General features: G+C 40.9%; 1 protein-coding gene across 1 annotated transcript in view; it reads right to left on the bottom strand.

Moving 5' to 3' along the window:
• Positions 1 to 23,974, bottom strand: part of LOC126354016 (ATP-dependent translocase ABCB1-like) — a 196,009-nt gene that overhangs the window by 155,662 nt on the left and 16,373 nt on the right. The window contains exons 2-4 of the mRNA XM_050003339.1: positions 5,979 to 6,107; positions 4,771 to 4,896; positions 4,604 to 4,670 (exon numbers count right to left, since the gene is read on the bottom strand). Of these exons, the coding sequence (XP_049859296.1) occupies positions 4,604 to 4,670; positions 4,771 to 4,896; positions 5,979 to 5,998 (213 nt within the window). The 5' untranslated portion in view covers positions 5,999 to 6,107. The remainder of the gene's footprint in view (positions 1 to 4,603; positions 4,671 to 4,770; positions 4,897 to 5,978; positions 6,108 to 23,974) is intronic.

Here is a 23,974-nt window from a genome sequence, read left to right as displayed (position 1 = left end):
TCTTCGGCTTTGTCACGTCGTCCTGCTAGCTCAGCTGTTGATTAGCACAGTCAGTTAAGGGCGAAACGACAGCTGACTACGTGAGTATTGGGAGTCAACTTCGTTATTGTGCCTTGTTTCTACTTGGCTGAGACAGACATTTTGTCTGTGTTTTACGACTAACCCAGAACATCGCCTTGTCCAGACCTAAGTTTACTTCGCTTTTTTATTATGATCGAGACACAGACTGCTGATTAATTTGAATAGATTATTTTATCGAAATATCATCTTCAGGTGGCAACTACGTGAAAATAGAGTGGTGCTCCTCATTAATGAGATATGCTGACAAGACGATACAGGGTATTATGTGATGAAAACGTTTAAACCTGGAAGTATGTTTAAGCTAAAAGCTTTGAGCACAAACAAGTAACCCGGACACCAAGTTTGTTCTCTTATGGTTGAACTCGACTGGAAGAGCAAAGAATAAAACAGAGTAATGCATACATCTACCTCTGGTACGATGTGAGAAGTCGACGATTAGGAGAGAGACTCTTGAATCACAGGAATTAGTTGCACGAGTCACTGCAAACAAATTGAAAATAGGAAAGAGAAGTATCAGTTCGTTCATCGCTACATTTTCTATGTTGAGTGTGAGGAACGTCACAATAAAGCCGTTGATATAAATATAAGAATATCAGTCACCCAGCCTCTTTTGCTTCAACCACAGTTCAATTGGCGGCGTATCTGGAAGAGCTCCTTTCTGTTGGGCTTAATTTCTTAATGTACCATTTAAATTAACTGCATTAACGTTGATTGGTTGTCGCGCTTCAAAATTTTGTGCTTCACTTCGCTGATGTTTTCCTCTGTAATAATTGCATCCTATCTTCCTAGAATTTGTGCTCCTGATGTATACAGTCGCTTTGCTAAATTATTGCCCATGTTACTTCTTACGTACCTTACACCTTAACCGCTCTTTTTCCCACAGAACAATCATGAAAGTCAGTAACTATCTGCAGCTAAGTTACAATTACCGTACGTAGAATAAAACGTAAGAGTTACCAGTGCTGTTAACTGATTCCAAGACTTAACTGTTTATAGTCAGTATTAATTTCACTGCTAATTCTTCTGCCTGGTTGTATGTTGCCGTTTCTTTGAGACTGCTCGGCGTAGATTGGTGCGTGTCTATCTTCGATATAAAATAGACCTTCGAGAGCGTATGCTGTTGTTCACGAAAATTACAGGGATTATCGGGAATGATGAGGAATAGATCATATATGACATTACACTCTTAAAGCGTATGAAATAAATATGCATAACAAATATATAGTATTGCATGTGCCGAATGACGTTTTGTTGGGCTGAACAACACCTATGATTTACGACCTTGTAAGTACACCAGTGGATCGGGATTACTAGTAAAACGTTAAAGATCTCAAGTGACTCGCTTACTGGTGATATGCCATACCAGTTCAGTGCGAAGTACGGCAAATGAATGGGAAAGCAGGATAGGGACAGTTATGTGTCGTGAAGTAACAGTCTTGAGAATTCTGTTCAACAATGGTCCTGCTGAACAGGATATTTAAAGTTTCACAGCCGTAACGACGACCATGGCTACCATCAAGGATTAGTGTTACTAGAAGCACAGCAATATTCCTGTCAATACATCAACGTCTCGGGTTAAATACGAGAATACTCGCTGTTATTATGGACTCTGGGAGTTAAGCGTTATTGGTCCAGATTTTGCTGAGAAGATATGTGTGGCGTAAATGGCCAACTGTGAATAGTAATTATTTCGGTAAATTTAGTCACGTGCCTTTTTGATTTTAGTGTTCAGCACGAGCTTAATGCCACGGTTACTTTATAACTGTCAACACTTAGAGCAATATACAGTACAGTTTCACACTTCGCTGATTCTTCTATTTCGTCAACAATCTTTATACAACGCAGGTTCTGTTTCCACTGCTTTTACAAAATTCCTTTCATAAGTCACCACGAATATCTAGTTAATCTCTGGTCTAATAAAAGAGTTGCTAAACTCCGTCCGGAAAGACCTCGAAAGACCCAACGGTAATGACCGGCCGCCGAGTCATCCACAGATGACGGACGTAATCGGATGCGCTCTCTCGTCAGCCGTCAATTTTCGTGACGTGCAACCGTTAATACTCGCTCATGTAGCACCTCAATCGACTTCACGAGGTTGAGTGCTCCCCGGTAGGGCCAACAGTGCATAGCGGGCCGTATGGTCAACAACGGCCGGCGGTGCTTAACTTCCGTGATCTGGGGGGAACCGGTGTATCCACAGGTCAACGGATTTTGACCATAAAAAAGATAAAATTGATACAAATTTCTATCCAAACTTTTCCTAACCTCAAGGAGCTCCTGCCGTCTGACCACGGTATCTAACGGCCATTAAGACCTAAATACACTACTGATCATTAAAATTGCTACACCACGACGATGACGTGCAAAAGACGCGAAATTTAACCGACAGGAAGAAGATGCTGTGATATGCAAATGATTAGCTTTTCAGAACATTCACACAAGGTTGGCGCCGGTGGCGACACCTACAACGTGCTGACATCAGGAAAGTTTCCAGCCGATTTCTCGTACACAAACAGCAGTTGGCGTTGCCTGGTGAAACGTTGTTGTGATGCCTCGTGTAAGAAGGAGAAATGCGTACCATCACGTTTCCGACTTTGATAAAGGTCGCATTGTAGCCTATCGCGATTGCGGTTAATCGTATCGTGACATTTCTGCTCGCATTGGTCGAGATCCAATGACTGTTAGAAGAATATAGAATCGGTGGGTTCAGGAGGGTAATACGGAATGCCGTGCTGTATCCCAACGGCCTCGTATCACTAGCAGTCGAGATGACAGGCATCTTATCCGCATGGCTGTAACGGATCGTGCAGCCACGTCTCGATCCCTGAGTCAACAGATGGGGACGTTTGCAAGACAACAACCATGTGCACGAACAGTTCGACGACGTTTGCAGCAGCACGGACTATCAGCTCGGAGACCATGTCTGCGGTTCCCTTGACGCTTCATCACAGACAGAAGCGCATGCGAGTGTGTACTCAACGACGAGCATGAGTGCACGAATGGCAAAACCTCATTTTTTTCGGATGAATACAGGGTCTGTTTACAGGATCATGATGGTCGCTTCCGTGTTTGGCGACTTCGCAGTGACGCACATTGGAAGCGTGTATTTGTCATCGCCATACTGGCGTATCACCCGGCGTGGCTGTATGAGGTGCCATTGGTTACAAGTCTCGGTTACCTCTTGTTCACATTGACGGCACTTTGAACAGTGGACATTTAATTTCAAATGTGTTACCACCTGTGGCTCTACCCTTCATTCGACCCCTGCGAAACACTACATTTCAGCGGGATAATGCACGACCGCATGTTGCAGGTCCTGTACTGGCCTTTCTGGATATAGAAAGTGTTCGACTGCTGCCCTGGCCAGCACATTCTCCACATCTCTCACCATCTGAAAATGTCTGGTCAATGGTGGCCGAGCAACTGGCTCGTCACAATACGCCATTAACTACTCTTGATGAACTGTGGTATCGTGTTGAACCTGCATGGGCAGCTATACATGAACACGCCATCCAAGGTCTGTTCCACTCAACCAAACTCAATACGCAGGTGTGTCAAGGCCCTTATTACGGCCACAGGTGGTTGTTCTGGATACTGATTTCTCTGGATTTATGCACTCAAATTGCGTGATAATGTAATCACCTGTCAGTTCTAGTATAATATATTTGTCCAACGAATACCTGTTCATCATCTGCATTTCCTCTTAGTGTATCAATTTTAATGGCCTGTAGCGTATAACTTGTCGCAATATTACAATGCAGAAAACACTCAAAAGAGATTATTATTGTGAACAAAAATATCCGAAGATAGAAATGATAATCATTTAATCGATGAATTAAGCTTTTCCCTACGCCCACCAACTTCATCAACTCAAAATAATTTCATTTAATAAATTCATATGTAACACCCCGCTAACGATATACACTTAAACTGGATGAGTGCAGGAGATTCTCATTCAATTTGTCGGATCATCTACCTTAAAGCACTGTGTAATAAACTCTTACATGAAGTACATATTGATATAAACATTTACTGGTTTCGAAATATCGCTGTTAAATGGCGAGAAACAGTCTTTATCTTTCTTACTTAGTGTGCTCATATCGTTACCACGGGACTGCTAAATTATAAAATTCAATGCAGAATAAAATAATAAATAACAAAATCTATTAGCCAACACTACTAAAATATCATGTGACTCGGCTAGACTAAAATAAAAGTGAATGAAGTGTATTTTATTTCTACTGATGTGTCGATGGTTTCGTTTTTGAAATTATTACCTTACCAATGTCAGGGTTAATTTTATATTCTCATTTTATTGTATGGAATGTTCAGTTCCGTTAACATCTACTAGAACCGGAACAAGTGAAAGCGTTGACAATGATGATGGAAAGAATTAAGTTTTGTGCTTGGTTCAACTTTCACACAGAAAAGGCAAGAAATGGATATAAGTGATACTGTTAAAAATAATGACCACGTCTTCGTCAATAAGATATTGTGAGTATCGCATTAAAAAAATACTTACCAGCTGGAAGAAGGAAACTGGAGGAATCGACTCCTCTGTCTGCGGCAGAACCGGTTGTATGAAGGTCCTGTTTACAAATTAGCCTTATTAATTGTGAAGCTAAGATTCAAATGCTGAGAGTAAAACGTGTACGCAGTGGTTATCATCAGTAAGTGCTGGTTGCTTACCCGTCGATTGAAGCGGATTTACTTCCCGGGGGTTTTCCCTCGACCGACACCATGCGTAATATTTTTCCCCGAACTTCCTCATTATTTTCTTCTGCCAGACTCGCCTGAGAACTGTGAAATCCGTACCTAGAGAAAACCAGATCCATTAACATATATTTTTCGTTAGAATGACTGCTTCTTATGCCAGATTATTAACATTAGTACTTAAGAAGTATTTCATTGTCGAGTTAAGCAGCATGTCATTTACAAACGGTCCAATCAATATCATTGTTTAGAGAAAAATGAAATTTACGAGGAATTTTTTGTGTGTAAGTAATAAAGATGAACCTCATTCCGAAACAAAGAAATGCCTTTTTGTTCCTAATATTATTACTGACAATACCGATTTTTTAAAAATAAACTTAAAATTGTTCAGATGGCTTCACTCGATTCGAGCAAAGATTAAAGAAACGCAGGACATTTTTTGCCATCATGGTACGAAATATACGACAGAAACATTGTTAACAGGCAGAATTTCATCGAATTCTTCATGTGTATTTCCTGTAGTTTCAGGCAAATGCTCATCAACTGACTTCGATATACATCCTTTAGTACAAATTACACGAAGTTCCCTCTCCCTGTTTTCTCCTTTGTATAGCAACAGTATGCTTGCAGTGCAAGTAACAGAAAAAAGAAAGTCATTGCAATGTCAAGCATCAACGTCGCAGCATTACAGATCTCCGTTTATGCCACAGTGACACTGCAGTGAAGATCGCTCAATACTCATCTATGGCTATTCGATATGAGCATTGGTTGATGAAATAAATTAAAATTTTTATAACATGTCATGGATTTTATCATTAATGTTGCACATTGCCTCGGTTTACCAACAAAAGACACAATTTCTGCCATAAAAAGGTTATAATTTTCACGAGAAATGTATTTACGACTATATTATGGCACCAAACAAGTTACAGTTACAACAAATTGTTCGACGGTCCAGAGCTTAATTGAAGTGTTTCTTTCTCGTTGTTGGAAAAGAATCTAGTTGTCTTTATTGTTTCAAAGCTTAACATGAGGTAATACAGATAACTTATGGATAATAAGCGATTACAACCAAAATCAGAAAATATCAAGTACTTCTGAAGTGAGAAGAGTTGAGAATAACAAAATTATTTGTACAGGAATCTCTGCTTGGATTTAAAATTGTAGTATATATCAGAACTCACGTTCTTATCGAAGCAGGCATCTTTTTGCGTGTGTTTCACACCAGTGGGAATTTCGGCTGAGGATATCTTGCAGTCCTTCTTCTATACGTGCCTGGAACAGCAGCGTATTGAGCGTCACCAGAAGTTGTGCTGTAACGAGAAGAATCACATGACAATTATGTTGAGCAATTTGGATCAAAGATGTTAATAGTTACTCTGTCTACCTCCGCAGTCGTTACTGAACCTGGAGACAATGGAGATATTAAGGAGAGATTTTACAATTCTCATGAGATCGTGTGCATGGCTGCGCCATATTGTTATGCATAATTGCAGAAACGAAAGTAAAGTTGAAAGTACCCCACAGAGCTGTCACATATTCCCGAATATATTTTACTTATCGACTATCCCGAAACACGGAATTCCGATTCCAGCTTCAGGCTGTCTGTCTGAAGGTTTTCAGGTTTCTAGTATTACGCGTAATTATTCAGCAATTTTAAAATGTTGTAATCCACTCATTAAGAGATATCATCTTCATTAAGTGCCACTATTCGTAATTTTCTAGGCCTGCTGCGTAAAAGATGTATTTCAGAGATATAATATACTCATATAACCAGTTACCTACTACAAATATGAGACCTGAGTTTCTTCGGGCGTATACAATTTTCAAACAGCTTACGGGAATTCAGCCAGGTAAACTTTACAGTGACCGCTGATATTTCGCCGGGAGTACACCAAGCCATTCTCAAGGCACAAACTATAATGGCCAGGCAATATATGGGCAAATTTAAAACCTCGGCCGGCCGAGGTGGCCGAGCGGTTCTAGGCGCTACAGTCTGAAACCGCGCGACCGTTACGGTCGCAGGTTCGAATCCTGCCTCGGGCATGAATGTGTGTGAAGTCCTTAGGTTAGTTAAATTTAAGTAGTTCTAAGTTCTAGGGTACTGATGACCTCAGAAGTTAAATCCCATTGTGCTCAGAGCCATTTGAACCAATTTTTAAAACCTCGGTTCTCGAAGTAATTCAGGAAAGATAACACACACACACACTGAACACTAGTGCCACCAAAGATGACCAAAGTCAGATATATCTATAGTGAGACTACGAACTAGTAGGTGAGGTAACATTAACTCAGACCTTCTATATTTTGAGAAGTGAGAGCAGGATTCCAGTCAGAGTTTAAGCAAAAATTTCCATCCCTCTTTACAAGGTTACTCGATAATTTCATCTCAACTGCCTTCTTAATGACGCTGTCCCATTAGCTGGACGTGCATGCCAATATCTCAGTGATATTATATAACAAGCAATGTTCGGCAATATCATATCTACTTGGCTGCTGTAATCATGTGTGCCGTTTACGCTCAGTACATCAGTCGTCCACGGCCCTGATATTCTGACCAATATATGCCATGCTACAGCTACAAGGAATGCTATATACACCCGCCTTACGCAAACAAAGTTCATCCTTATCCGAACCCAAAACACTCTGATTTTACATGGAGGTCGGAAAACACGTTTCACCTCGTATTTCCATAAAATACGACCGGTCCTTTTGGAAGTACTTCCTATGTAAGCCAAAAAGGCAGTAGACTTAGGTGTCGATTCAGTATTATCAATCACACGATGCACAGTTGGTCGATAGCGCAACGCACGTTTTCCGACCTCCATCTAAAATTAGAGTGCTTTAAGTGCACCTATTCGTAATTTTCTAGGCTAGGCCTGCTGCGTAATAGATGTCTTAGATTATCTTAGTTTGCTTCCTTGTAGCTGTGGTATGGCATATATGGGTCAGACTGCCAGGACCGTTGAGGACCGATGTACTGATCATAAACGGCACACACGATTACAGCAACTAAATAGGTCTGCTATTGCCGAACATTGCTTGGATACTGGTCACCCGATGCTATATCACAATACCGAAGTACTGGCCCTCACGTCCAGCTACTGGAACATTCCCATTAAGGAGGCAGTTGGGATTAAATTAGCGAGTAACCTTGTAAACAGGTCTGTAGGTTTTTGCTTAAACTCTGACTGGAATCCTACTCCCCCTTGTCCAAAAACAAAGGGACGGAGTTAATGTTACCTCACCTGCTAGTTCGTTGTCTCAATATAGATATCTCTGACTTTGGTCATCTTTGGTGCCACTAGTGTTCAATGTGTGTGTGTGTGTGTGCGTGTGTGTGTGTGTGTGTGTGTGTGTATCTTTCCTGAATTACTTCATGAACCGAGGTTTCAAATTTGCCTATACATCGCCTGTCCGTTGCAGTTTATGCCTTAAGAATGGCGGTGTGTACTTCCGGCGAAATATCGGCGGTCGCTGTAAATTTTACCTACCTGAAATCCCGTAAGTTGTTTGAAAATCCTGTAAATATTATCTTTATGTGAACTATAGGCCTGTTTCGGCTATACAGCCATTATCGTGTTATCTGTAATAGAACACCTTATAAATTTTGGTAATTCTTATGTATGTAAGTTAATTATGAATAATATGGTTTTACATAAGTTTTCTACCCATACTTTCTTCCAATATCGTTGTTTCTCTTGCTGTCTGTTTGTACTGATTATGTTTTACGTTAGTGTGGCATAATAATCAGTTTTATGGTATGTTCTGACTTCTCATTTAGTAGTTGTAGGAAATAAATGTTATTATGTAGTTGACATTTGATAACAGCAGTTGTAACAGATGATCAGTGATTTAATTATTTCTGTTGCTGTCTATTTGTTTGCTGTTGGTATTCTTTCGTTGTTATTCCAGTAGTTATCAGTTGTGTCTTATGTCCCGATATTTTATTAGTAATGGTCAAAAACAAACTTAATTTCCAGTCGAAATTTGTGCCAAACCAAAACTATTTTAGACCGTGTGACAAAATGTACCAAAATGATGGAGTAGCAATGGGATGTAGCACTGCTATTTTCGTAAACACATTAGAGAAAACTTCATTATAATAACAAAAACTTGCAGTAATAAAATAATATATTACTACAGATATGTCAAAGAATTAATAATGATTAAAGATGGAAACAAAGAGGACATACATATGACACTCAACGATCCCATAATGAATTTTACGACAGTGCTAGGAACGGAAAAAAAACTTTGTGGACTCGAGCATAACTTTGACTCATGGCTATCTTAGCATAACATTAACAGCACTCATAAATTCTAAATATAGTAAAAGTCGCCGGCAGGTGTGGCCGAGAGGTTCTAGGCGCTACAGTCTGGAACCGCGCGACCGCTACGGTTGCAGGTTCGAATCCTGCCTAGAGCATGGATGTGTGTGATGTCCTTAGGTTAGTTAGGTTTAAGTAGTTCTAAGTTCTAGGGGACTGATGACCTCAGCAGTTAAGTCCCATAGTGCTCAGAGCCATTTGAACCATTAGTAAAAGTCAACAACCGATAATGTTAACAGTGCAAACTCCTGTCAACAGAAATTACACAAACGTGTATATTTTCACACTGTGATCAACACAATGATCAACCTTCCCGCAGACCAGGTCGCAATACAGAAAGAAATTTAAACCCTGCAATGTCTAGCGCAAAAGAATGATTACAAACCACGAATAACCACAGAGCTGTGTACGAAATATACAAAAGCCTCACGACCAACTATACCTGAAGAAATAACACTCATCAGAGAAACACCAATAAAACATAAAATTACGTAGATACCTACTACATACCTGTACACTACTGAAAAAAACACCAATACACTTTTTATTAACCAAACGCGACATAGAATATAAAAAAAAGTTGTCATACTATTGGAACCACCAAATACTTAAATCCTGGCATGTATAAAATTCAGTGTAAACTGTGAAAAATTCTACATGGGCCAGACAGGCAGAAACTTGGCCACTACGTATCGAGCACATGTTAGACAACAGCTCATCCACCTTTTACGACAACATTAAACGTGATCGCCAGACAACAGATCGATTGGAAAATACTATCGGTATCTCATAACACTAAAAGGACTAATAGCGAATATATTAGAACGAACTGAGATATATTTACACACAAGAAATTATCCACATTTAATCCTCAACGAACGAATTGATGTTAATATATAAATAGTTCACCCAAAACGTTATTGGCAATATTCACCAAGATTAAAGATGTATCATATTACAACCAGAGACAAAATTTATCTTAAATAACACAACATCACAGATATCCATGCTTGGCTGGTAGAATTGTCAACAAGCGGGTGTAACCACACAATATCGCTATCTTCTGACATAATGGTTGTTCCGTTATTTCCACTGGAAATTAAGTTTATTTCTCACGGTTATTAATAAACTGTCAGACTATAGCACTGAAATGATTACTACTAGAACAACAACGAAAGAATAGAATCAGCAAGCAAATAGATAGAAGCAGAAATAATAAAATCACCGACCATCTGTCACAATCCCTGTCACTAAATGTCAATAACAGAATAAGATTTCTTTCTAACTACTACTAAATGAAAAGACAGAACATACTACATAACTGATTATTATTGCTACAGTAACGTAAAATATAATTAGTGACTAACAGCAACAGAAACAATGATATTGTAGGAAAGTCAAAAAATGAAGTAACTTACATGTGATACAACAAATGTGCCAAAATTTATAAGATGTTCTGTTACAGATAAACTGATGACAGCTGTATTGCAGAAATATGTTTACAGCTCAAATAAATGTACCTTTCATTGCAGCGCAACGGATAAAAGAAATATTTTGTGTCCTTATCTCAAGTATTTAGAACAGTAAGGGATGTAATACAGTTAAGAACTGTGTGCCTGTTTTGAGACAGTGTAGCTGACGGCGCACAAATATCCGGACATTATTAATTCGGTATACGAGAAAGAGAGCGACTTTCAAGAGAATTTACACGTAATTTCAAATCTCTATGAACCTTTTTCCCTCTGCGACCACCCACATTATAATTAAAGGGACAATTTTTCGTTTACGACATATAAGCTGCCCATGCAGTAAAACTTAAGAATCAGAGATGACACTCTAATTTATTGTATTACTTTTTTACTGCCGACTTCATTCGCAACACAGTCTGCAGAAATTATCCACACATTTCCGCAAAATTATATCATTGTACTGCGCATAGTTCAGCAGATATGAGGTCGAAGACATTTAGATGCGTGAACAGCTAACGTCTGCTTAAAGTGGCGCTCAATAAAACTTCAACATCAGGACTGGCATTTTAATTTATTATTCCTTTACTGCTAACTCTATTCGCAACACACTTTGTCGATAGTATCTGGATACATTACTGACTCTACCTGGAAAATTATATCAGTGGACGACACACAGATCATGAGACATGACGCCATAAACTTGGGAAACTTACTTTTATCTAACGAGAAGTGTGATTTGGATGAACGTCTGGCATGAACTTAACGGTGCCGGAAACCCAGGCATATTGAAGTTTCCGTTAATATTAAATATCGAACATAGAAAACTGTTTCTGCGATTCAGAGACAGAAAGTATGTAGCTTCTAGATGTGAACACCGAGAACGGACGTGAAAAAGGAGATTACTGCAAAGTTTTCCTCGTGTACATTGACGGGAAAAAAATCGTAACACAAAAAATAATTAATGTAGAACAACGAAGTTTCGGGAATACATTTGTCTATATAACATATTTACGTGAGGAACATTGCAAGATCACAGGTTAATGCAGGGCTTCCCAACGTGTGGTCCACGGACCCCTTAGGAGTCCTCCGGCTCTTTCTAGGGGCCACCTTTGACCAAATCGTGCAAAATAATGAGTAAAATTATTGAATAAAAATGTGAAAATCAAAATCATCACTATTTTTTTTCTTGTGAAAAACGTGTGTACTTTTACTTCAGGTCGTATCCCCAAGCAGCCTTTGCGGTTCCTAAGTGAGAACGTATATACGGTTTAGTGCCGGAGAATGCGGCTTCTCTGATCGACTGCTTCGCAACAATACGGCGGTCGTTTGAGCGCCGGCTCACGCCGGCGATGAAACCCTTTACGCATGGCGCGGAATGAGCTTTGTCGACCAATCAGAGCGCTCGCTGGCATGTATGCGACCCCAGGCATCATTAAATGTTAAACTTGCTTTCTGGGTGCACTACCTATTTCATAAGTCGATTTATTACTTCTAACATGGATCGGTGGCTGAAGTCAGGATCACTGAAGAAGAGTGCAGTTTCTCCATCGCCTTCACAACAAGGAAATTTCCAGTTGATATGAATGAGGAGGGAGGACGACCAAAGGAAGACTTTACATACATTCGAACATTTTTCTTCGGGTTTCATGAAAAACCACACACACAAACGCACACGACTGTTACGAAATATGCATGCTCCTTACACAATAGTGGCCAAATAGTGGAAGTGAACAGACCATAAGCGGCAGCTTCTCAACAGCGAACAGTATGGACGTGACGTTAATTGATCTTGCAGGAAGAAAGCTCCATCGTGTGAAATTTCAATTAGCAAGTAATTTTAATCAGACTATAATGTGACGAACAAAGGGAGTAAATCCACTAGTAAGTGCCTGGATACAGTAGGAATTCAAATTGGATCATTAATTTCAAGTTGTTTTCATTAATCTCTAAACCAAAGACTATTGTACTTCGAGGGGGGGGGGGGGGGAGTAGGGGTCATTGGGAACATGGCACTTCCATTAAGAAGCTTTCAGTTCCCATGGGTTTCGCTCTGAAATTTAAAGTTACTGTGCTCTTGACTAACTAGGGGTCCGCCATGAGGGGTCCGCCAGCTCAAAAGGTTGGCAAGCCCTGGTTAATGTATGCTCGAGATAAGACATTGCAAGTGCTAAATAATGGCACATTAAAAAGTGATGCAACCGCCAGAATGTTGAATTCAAGAATGCAAACGTGTCTGAAGGAGTTCCATGCCTGTTGCACTTGGTCGCTCAATACATGGACGGTTAATGCTGTTTGTGGATGACGCTGGAGTTGTCGTCTGGTGATGTCCCATATGTGCTCGACTGGAGAAAGATCTGCTGATCGAGCAGGCCGGGGCAACATGTCGTATTGGATCACAACAGCGGTATATGGGCGAGCGTTATTCTGTTCAAAAGCCCTCTGCCGTGGTGTTAATGAATGACAGCATAAGCGATGGAATCACAAGAGTGACGTACAATTTGCAGTCAGGGTTCATGGGATAACTACCAGAATAGTAAGATATAGCGCTCAAGGCCGTAATTTCAGGTGTAGATCTAGTGTGTATAGAGAAGCAGACAGGTTGGTTGCAGGCCCTCAAGAGGCTTCTTTCTGTTCAATATACAGCCAACATTGGCACCGAGGCAGAACTAGGATTCATCAGAAAAGACAACAGACCTCCACCTCGCCTTCCGATGAGCTCTCGCTCGTCACCACAAAAATCGCAAATGACAGCGCTTTGGTGTAAGTGAAATGCACGCTACAAGGTGTCTGGCTCGTATCTGTCCTCGAAGTAACCGATTTGCAACAGTTCGTTGTGTCACTGTAGCGACAAACGCTGTTCACATTGCTGCTGCAGATGCAGTACGATGCACCAGAGCCATACGTCGTAGACGATGGTCTTCCCTCTCGGTAGTGTCACGTGGTCGTCCGGATCCCGGTCTTCTTGCGACCACATATTATCGTGGCCACAACTGCCAGCAGTCATGTACAGTAGCTACATTCCTACCAAGTCTTTCTGCAGTATCGCAGAAGGAACATCCAGCTTCTTGTAGCCCCGTAACACGATCTCTTTCAAACTCAGTGAGGCTTTGATAATGGCGTGTTTATCCCGTAATGGCAGTCTTGACTAACCTCATCACGTTCAGTCACAAAGGTAACTACCACTCACAACCGTTACAGCGTGTATCTGAAGCAAGCCTGGTTTGCATCCACATAGTGGTGTTACTAGGGCCATTCGTATGCGACTCTTGCGTAATTTTAATAGGCATCACCTTTCAGATATAGCAACATGCTTAACGACCTTCCTTCCTGGCGCTGCGACTTATTTCGCCATTGTATAACCAAAGAGCTCCGTTGCGCACAACCATGAACTAAGAACAGCGTTTAAGTGAATACTTACGTAACCTAGAGGCATACCATAACAGCACGAAACAATAGAGACGCTGATTAACGCAACCGGAAATTTGCTTGGAAGGAAACTGATACGTGGCTATTCGTGAGGACTAAAACAAGTTTGTTGCTTGAAGGCAGCAGTCATGATAGCATTTTTATCTAGTTAAGGTAAGTTCTTATCTAAGCGTGTACGTTTCAACCCTACACGGTGAGACTGACTGACAGGAAACAAAAACGAAAAGAGTAACATACAGAGTTCAGCATTGTAAAGCAGTCCCAACAGTCCACATACCCGACGTCGTGTCTCCTCTTGATATTTTCGCTGTTTTAACAAGCTCAGGGTAAATATTCTTTGAGATAGCACACATATGTAGAGGATCAGGCCTGATAACTCTTGCTGTGATATCTGCAGAGAGAACTACTTTAACGAGAAACCGCTTCTGTGCATGGGAAAAACTGACCTGAAAGTAGGACTATAAAATTTTCTACATGACTCAGATACTTCGATTTAATGGACATTTCTCGTGTCGTGAAATTTACTTTGTTCCTGAGTATCAGAACACGGGTAGCCACCTTCATGAACGACAGTTTTTGTCGATACTGTCGATTTCTTGGCTTTACAGTTCTGTTACAGAAAACGGAAATATCTTCAGGGCTTACAACACTTATATAGAATTCTCCGCGTAAAAATCTATTAAAGAAAGTCAAATTCATTGAACATGCAAACAGATAAATACATAACGAAATATGCATACACAAATAAATCTGTTCATTTCTTGCAAAGCTTGGTAACTAGGCCAAACAGAGTCAAATTTCCAATACAGCTATATCGAATATATTGAAGCATACTGGTTACACAGCTAAGTATGATTAAAAACTGAAATGTCTGTAAAATAATCATGCGCTGCATGGATGTCGAGGCAACAATAGTCCATGTTTCGAATGATGCCATCTATTTGATTTATTTTAAAAATCAAAATTTTAATTAATAATATTACAAATGACACTGATGTGCGAATTGTTAATAGTGGGGAAGGCTCTAAACTTTTACAATTGTGTCTGCCCCGATCAAGAAGTGAAACTAAGTGAAAAAATATAATATCCGTAACCTCAAAATACAGTAAAGGGAGCTGGATGGTGCAGCGGCGCGTAAGACCAATTAAAAAATAATAAAGAAAAAAGTGTAAACATGCCTTTGCATATAACTAATGTGGTGACTGCTTGAGAACTCTGGACCACTACAATCTACACAAAAGGTCGAGTGATTTATTCTTGTGTAAGTGTTCTGTGTGTCTCGTAGAAGTTAGTATTATATATTAATACACATATGCTGCTACAGCTAGAGCTATTGTAAAAGAATTATAATAATTTTCATGTATAATGCCAATACTCAATACAAATTAAAACAACATTTATTCGTCGGGGTAATGAACATGTGTAACGCTAAGACAAAAACAACATACTGAAGATTTAATTTGGAATTTTCAAATACATTACATTTTTAAAATAAATTAATTATATGTGTGAAGATTAATTTGTAGTAGTAACCAGTAATGTAACTGTAATGGTTACTGTGACATCATTTCTTTGTTCACTTTTTGACATACATTCTTATGTAATGCTGTTTGGTGCTATATTTCGACGGTTTCGAGAGAAATTATATTTCTAATCTTTGCTGTACATGAGAAACAATCTACTGTCTCTTTTGTGTCGGAGGGAATTATAATATTTACAAGATTTATCTGTCATTTCTCTTTCAAATAAACACTTTTTTAATTATTCATACTGTTTATCGTCGTGTCCAATACTGGTACATTAGTAAGTGGTGGGGCCACCACAATGTTGAATACGAGGATGCAAATCTGCATGCATTCTTTTGTATAGGTGCTGGATGGAGCTCTATGTCTGTTGCACTTGGTCGGTCGACAGATGGATGATTATACTGTTGTGCATAGAGCTGGAGTTGTCGTTCGACGATGTCACATACCCTATGTGATCAAAAGTATCAGTACACCCAGCAAAGCTGGAATTCAATATGGTGTTGGCCCACACTTAGCCTTGATGACAGCTTCCACTCTCGCAGGCATACGTTCAGTCAGGTGCTCGAAGGTTTCTTGGGGAATGGCAGCTCATTTTTCACTGAGTGCTGCACTGAGGAGAGGTATCGATGTCGGTCCGTGAGGCCCGGCATGAAATCGGTGTTCGAAAACATCCAAAAGATGTTCTGTAAGATTCAGGTCAGTACTCTGCGCAGGCCAGTCCGTTACAGGGATGTTATTGTCGTGTAACCACTCCGCCACAGGCCGTGCATTTGAACAGGTGCTCGATCGTGTTGAACGATGCAATCGCCTTGCCCGAATTGCTCTTCAACCGTGGGAAGCAAGAAGGTGCTTAAAACATCAATGTAAGCCTGTGCTGTGACAGTGCCACGCAAAACAACAAGGGGAGCAAGCCCCCTCCATGAGAAACACGACAACAACTTAACACCACCGCCTCCGAAATTTACTGTTGGCACTACACACGCTGGTAGATGACGTTCACCTGGAATTCGCCATACCCACACCCTGCCATCGGACAGCCACATTGTGTACCGTGATTCGTCGCACCAAACAACGGTTTTTACTGTTCAATCGTCCAATGTTTACGCTCCTTACATCAAGCGAGGCGTCGTTTGGCATTTACTGGCGGGATGTGTCGCTTCTGAGCAGCCGCTCTACTATGAAATCCAAGTTTTCTCACCTGTCGCCTAGCTGTCATAGTACTTGCAGTGGCTCCTAATGCAGTTTGGAAATCCTGGGTGATGTTATGGATAGATGAATGTCTATTACATATTACGACCCTCTTCAACTGTCGGCGGTCTCTGATAGTCAACAAACGAGGTCGGGCTGTAAGCTTTTGTGCTGTGCTTGTCCCTTGACGTTTCCACCTCACTATTATATCGGAAACAGTGGACCTAGGGAGGTTTACGAGCGTGGAAATCTCGCATGCCAACGTGTGACACAAGTGACATCCAACCACCTGACCACATTCGAAATCCGGAGTTTCGCGGAGCGTCCCATTCTGCACTCTCACGATATTTAATGAATACTGAGGTCGCTGATACGGAGTACATGGCAGTAGGTGGCAGCAGAATGCACCTAATATGAAAATCATATGTTTTTGGTGGTGTCCAGATACTTTTGATCGCAAGGTGTATGTGTTAGACTGGATACAAATCTGGTGATAGAGGAGTCCAAGGCAAAGTGTTAACGTTCTGTAGAGCATGTTGGGTTACAACAGCAATATGTAGGTGAGCGTTATCCTATTGGAAAACACCCACTGCCATTCTCTTTATGAATAGCAGCACAAGTGGTCGAATCACTAGACTGACGTTCAATTTGCAGCCAGGATGCGTGGGATAACCTCTGGAGTAGTAAAAAAAAGCACGCCAGACTGTAATTCCAAGTGTAGGTCTAGTGTGTGTAGCATGGAGACAGGCTGGTTGCAGGCTCCCAACTGGCCTAATCAACATACGGCCATGATTATATACACTCCTGGAAAATGAAATAAGAACACCGTGAATTCATTGTCCCAGGAAGGGGAAACTTTATTGACACATTCCTGGGGTCAGATACATCACATGATCACACTGACAGAACCACAGGCACATAGATACAGGCAACAGAGCATGCACAATGTCGGCACTAGTACAGTGTATATCCACCTTTCGCAGCAATGCAGGCTGCTATTCTACCATGGAGACGATCGTAGAGATGCTGGATGTAGTCCTGTGGAACGGCTTGCCGTGCCATTTCCACCTAGCGCCTCAGTTGGACCAGCGTTCGTTCTGGACGTGCAGACCGCGTGAGACGACGCTTCATCCAGTCCCAAACATGTTCAATGGGGGACAGATCCGGTGATCTTGCTGGCCAGGGTAGTTGACTTACACCTTCTAGAGCACGTTGGGTGGCACGGGATACATGCGGACGTGCATTTTCCTGTTGGAACAGCAAGTTCCCTTGCCGGTCTAGGAATGGTAGAACGATGGGTTCGATGACGGTTTGGATGTACCGTGCACTATTCAGTGTCCCCTCGACGATTACCAGAGGTGTACGGCCAGTGTAGGAGATCGCTCCCCACACCATGATGCCGAGTGTTGGCCCTGTGTGCCTCGGTCGTATGCAGTCCTGATTGTGGCGCTCACCTGCACGGCGCCAAACACGCATACGACCATCATTGGCACCAAGGCAGAAGCGACTCTCATCGCTGAAGACGACACGTCTCCATTCGTCCCTCCATTCACGCTTGTCGCGACACCACTGGAGGCGGGCTGCACGATGTTGGGGCGTGAGCGGAAGACGACCTAACGGTGTGCGGGACCGTAGCCCAGCTTCATGGAGACGGTTGAGAATGGTCTTCGCCGATACCCCAGGAGCAACAGTGTCCCTATTTTGCTGGGAAGTGGCGGTGCGTTCCCCTACGGCACTGCATAGGATCCTACGGTCTTGGCGTGCATCCGTGCGTCGCTGCGGTCCGGTCCCAGGTCGACGGGCACGTGCACCTTCCGCCAACCACTGGCGACAACATCGATGTACTGTGGAGACCTCACGCCCCATGTGTTGAGCAATTCGGCCGTATGTCCACCCGGCCTCCCGCATGCCCACTATACGCCCTCGCTCAAAGTCCGTCAACTGCACATACGGTTCACGTCCACGCTGTCGCGGCATGCTACCAGTGTTAAAGACTGCGATGGAGCTCCGTATGCCACGGCAAACTGGCTGACACTGACGGCGGCGGTGCACAAATGCTGCGCAGCTAGCGCCATTCTACGGCCAACACCGCGGTTCCTGGTGTGTCCGCTGTGCCGTGCGTGTGATCATTGCTTGTACAGCCCTCTCGCAGTGTCCGGAGCAAGTATGGTGGGTCTGACACACCGGTGTCAATGTGTTCTTTTTTCCATTTCCAGGAGTATATATATATATATATATATATATATATATATATATATATATATCACAAATGGGTTTAACAAGAGATTTAGATTTAACTACTTGCGGAAATAAATCGAGTCAAACATTTCAAAACATCTCTACAGCTGTAGTACAGATCGTGATACACAGTATTAAATAATGATTATATAATCTAATAGTTAAATCTAAATCTCTTGTTAAACCCATTTGTGATATATTACTAAGAAGCACATATATTTGAAACTGTCTATCCCAGTCCCCACCTGAGCTATACACTATATAAGTAAAGTGTATTTAATGTGGAGTGATGAATGTACTTTTTTCTTCTGGTATTGTAATTATTTACATCACAGTTCCTTTAAAACTGTAGTGAGTTATTTACAACCAGTATCATGAGGGTAAAAATATACTGTGAAGCAGTAGTCAGAATGTCCAACTACTTAAACAGATATCTACAACATGATCGTCGATGAGCACCACATATTATTCATACAGCACATTTTTGCGCCAGAAAGACTTTCTTTCTTAAAAGATGCAACACTCCAGAACATCGTTCCATATGACCTTGTTGAATGAAAATATGCAAAATATGTCAGGTTACTAAATTTTCTCTCCCCAAGATTTGCCACGACTCTAAGTTCGAATGTGGCTGAAGTACGTGGTTTTAGGTTTTCCAGAATGAGCTTTTTCCAATTTAAATTCTCATCAATATGGACTCATAAAATTTTTGAAGTTTCCACACTGTTTATTATGTCCTCACAATGTGTTACACTCATCATTGGTATAATATCAGTAGATGTGCAGAACTGAATACTTTGAGAGAGAGAGACCATTTGCAGAAAACCATTCAAGGAGACTTTTAAGAAATTGGTATACCGTTTCTTCTATTTCTGTATGTATGCTTGGATTGATCACAGTACTAGTGTCATCTGGAAAAATAAATAATTCTGCTTGTTGTATATTAAAAGGAAGCTCGTTACCATAAATGAGGATCAATAGTGGACCTACAATTATGCCTTTGGGAACTCCATACGTGTTTTCTCCCCATTCAGAATCATCTCCCTGGAGTATATTTATTGACTACTAATGACAACTTTCTGCATTGTTTTGACCAGATATTATCCATTAGTTAGCTACGCCATCAATCCTATAAAACTTCATTTTATATAGGAGACAAATGTGGCTGGTGGTTTTTTAAGTCAAAGGAATTTAAGCGTTCAATCCAAATGTTGTGCCAGAAGAAGCGTTTGCTCCCAGTACTGCGGCTGAAGTCCCATGACTGAAGTCCCACCTGCTGAACTGAAACGCACAAAGCTCATGCTAGACAGACAACAAACAGGCGAGCACCTGCAGTAATCCGATTACTGCTTCCAGCTCATTCGAAGAACCCATTAGTTCTCTGGCATCAGTTGTTAACACTCCAACAGGAAAAAACTGAATGCGCTGAGCGTCCTCAACGCGATTATTCGTCATGTCGTGTCATCCAGATGATCCTCATGACGATGAAGCTCTGTGTATGAATAGAGAGGAGTCTCCACCTGATATTGCATTAAGCAGCAGCACATCACATTCCGACGTTGATACATTTTTAAAAACGCAGCACGAGATCGTGGTGACAAAAAATCCAGTCAAAAGCAGCTCAGCCGTCTAAGCCAAGAAAGGTACCAACAACGAAACAGCCCAGGAACGAACAGCAGTCCAGTAAGACCTAGACTCAGAAAACTACAGAAGCTAAAAGATGGTACTGCAGTCCTTGTCTGGAGGATGTAGTCAAGGACATGCGACTGTTTGTAGTCGACGTGACTTTCTACCGTGAAGAGTGTGCTGACATCCCTGCTACACACAAACATATATTTATTTTCCCAGTCGTGACGAGTAGTCTGATTTAACAATTTCATTTTTGTCTTGCACTTTTCTCTTGAAAATTTCATGCAATTGTTTTTTGCAATAAACTGTAAAGTCAAGTTTGCAAAAAACTTTAAATCGAATACCTTGTTTTGAATGCACTTTTAAAGAAAGAAATCGATTAATCATTATCACATTATTTCATTTTACATCAAAATTATTTAATTTTAGCAAAACTGCTCTATGAAACTGAAAAAAGTTCACTATGTGCAGAATATGGAAGGAGAGAGGCTATGTGCACATGCTCCTCGTATGGCCACCAGGTGTACTACGGGAGTTTGGTTTTTGGACAAATAAAACTATTTGCATGAACAATGCAAAATCTATTTCATGCACTTTCATTAGGCTGAGAATGATTTAGGAAAGAAATGGTTGTGACTTTTTACAAAGTTGTTTTCAGAAGCGGTTATAGAGTTATAAGTTTTATCATCGATAGCTTGCTGAGCTCGGTTGCAGCATACAATCCGATTTCCTAACTCCAGCCAGATTAATAATTAGCTTGCAATGTAATTTCATTAGCACAATTGGATATGATAAAGTTGCGTTTTTTTCCTGAACTCAAGTTAAGTTTCAGTTAATGAGTGTATAGACATTACAGAGACGCCAGACACGTATCGTTCTTTAACACTGCGTGCATGCGTGTCTGACGTTTAACAGCGTTTCTGTATGTAAGTGGTCCGCTTCTGTGTTGGCAGTGCAGTGTAGCACTTTGCATAGGATCTCTGACTGCGCTTTCTTTATAAGAGACTCTGTGACTGCTAGGACTCGTTGTTGGAAGTTAATCACCAGTTGTGTTGGGCAGTAGGCAGTTAGTCGCCAGCAGTGATGGAAGTACGGTAGGGCAGTTGGAGGTGAACAGCCAGCACACATGGATGATTGATGTGAGAAGTTAGCATTGATGGAGGGTAGAGGTCCGAAGTGTTAGCGTAGGCTAACGATCTGTACATGTTCAACTTGGAGACTGAAAATTATTATCGTTATATATCTTTGTACTGGATGTCAATGACGATTTCTGTTCGTGTTTGAACTGGATTTAACATTATGAAGGTAAAAAATACGTTATTTGGTTTGAAACAAAATCTTTTCTTTGCTAACCATATGCCTATTACTATTTAGTGACTTTAGTTGTTAGAATCTTTGATTTAGCTGCCAGTATTGACTCTCGCTGTATTGCAGTAGTTGCCGTAATGAAGATTTTTGTGAGATAAGTGCTTAATGAAATGTATAGGTTATTGTTAAGATTTCTTTTTGGTCACGGCCATTCTTCTGAATTAAATATTCTAAGTCAGGTTGTAATTTTTTTGAGCAGTCAGATTGCATTGGGCTAGAATATTGTGGGTCAGTGTTGACATGATACGAAAAAGTAATGAGACAGTAGGCTCAGTACGTTCTGTTTTACTCAGCTGTTTCAGATTCAAATAACGTAGAAGTTTCATCTTCCCAGTCATTCTGCAATTTACGTTCAGACACACTCATTTAAATAAAGAAGTTTCATGTATTCAGAATCCCGTCTCATTTCAACGAGACGTTATACCTAACTTTCCTTCATTTCTGCCTTTAGAGTTATACTGTTTTTGTTTTACATTTCCCATGATTCTCCTACACATACGGATTTTGTTAACAATGTTTTTGAGCTGTAGAGTATATCTGTGTCCGATATCACTTCCGTTGTAATTTTCTTGTGGGTAAACTTATCATCATTAATCGAAATATGTTCCAATCCCAAAGAAAGCAGGTACTGACAGATGTGAAAATTACCGAACTATCAGTTTAATATGTCACAGCTGCAAAATACTAACGCGAATTCTTTACAGACGAATGGAAAAACAGGTAGATGCAGACCTCGGGGAGGATCAGTTTCGATTCCGTAGAAATGTTGGAACGCGTGAGGCAATACTGACCTTACGACTTATTTTAGAAGAAAGATTAAGAAAAGGCAAACCTACGTTTCTAGCATTTGTAGACTTAGAGAAAGCTTTTGACAATGTTGACTGGAATGCTCTCTTTCAAATTCTGAAGGTGGCAGGGTTAAATACAGGGAGCGAAAGGCTATATACAATTTGTACAGAAACCAGATGGCAGTCATAAGAGTCGAGGGGCATGAAAGGGAAGCAGTGGTTGGGAAAGGAGTAAGACAGGGTTGTAGCCTCTCCCCGATGTTATTCAATCTGTATATTGAGCAAGCAGTAAAGGAAACAAAAGAAAAATTCGGAGTAGGTATTAAAATTCATGGAGAAGAAATAAAAACTTTGAGGTTCGCCGATCACATTGTAATTCTGTCAGAGACAGCTAAAGACCTGGAAGAGCAGTTGAACGGAATGGACAGTGTCTTGAAAGGAGGATATAAGATGAACATCAACAAAAGCAAAACGAGGATAATGGAATGTAGTCAAATTAAATCGGGTGATGCTGAGGGAATTAGATTGGGCAATGAGACACTTAAAGTAGTAAAGGAGTTTTGCTATTTAGGAAGTAAAATAACTGATGATGGTCGAAGTAGAGAGGATATAAAATGTAGACTGGCAATGGCAAGGAAAGCGTTTCTGAAGAAGAGAAATTTGTTAACATCGAATATAGATTTATGTATCAGGAAGTCGTTTATGAAAGTATTTGTTTGGAGTGTAGCCATGTATGGAAGTGAAACATGGACTATAAGTAGTTTGGACAAGACGAGAATAGAAGCTTTCGAAATGTGGTGCTACAGAAGAATGCTGAAGATAAGGTGGATAGATCACGTAACTAATGAGGAAATACTGAATAGGATTGGGGAGGAGAGAAGTTTGTGGCACAACTTGACTAGAAGAAGGGATCGGTTGGTAGGAAATGTCCTGAGGCATCAAGGGATCACAAATCTAGCATTGGAGGGCAGCGTGGAGGGTAACAATCGTAGAGGGAGACCAAGAAATGAATACACTAAGCAGATTCAGAAGGATGTAGGGTGCAGTAGGTACTGGGAGATGAAGAAGCTAGCACAGGACAGAGTAGCATGGAGAGCTGCACCAAACCAGTCTCAGGACTGAAGACAACAACAACAATTCCACAGTCGCTTTTCACAACGATGATTTGTACTTACCACAGTACTGTATGTCTGTAACTTCTTGTACACGTCCACCTC

This window comes from Schistocerca gregaria, chromosome 3 (assembly GCF_023897955.1).
Source record: "Schistocerca gregaria isolate iqSchGreg1 chromosome 3, iqSchGreg1.2, whole genome shotgun sequence".
NCBI lineage: Eukaryota > Metazoa > Arthropoda > Insecta > Orthoptera > Acrididae > Schistocerca > Schistocerca gregaria.
The sequence above is the reverse complement of the archived record's forward strand: the minus strand, read 5'-3'. Positions and strand labels throughout refer to the sequence as shown.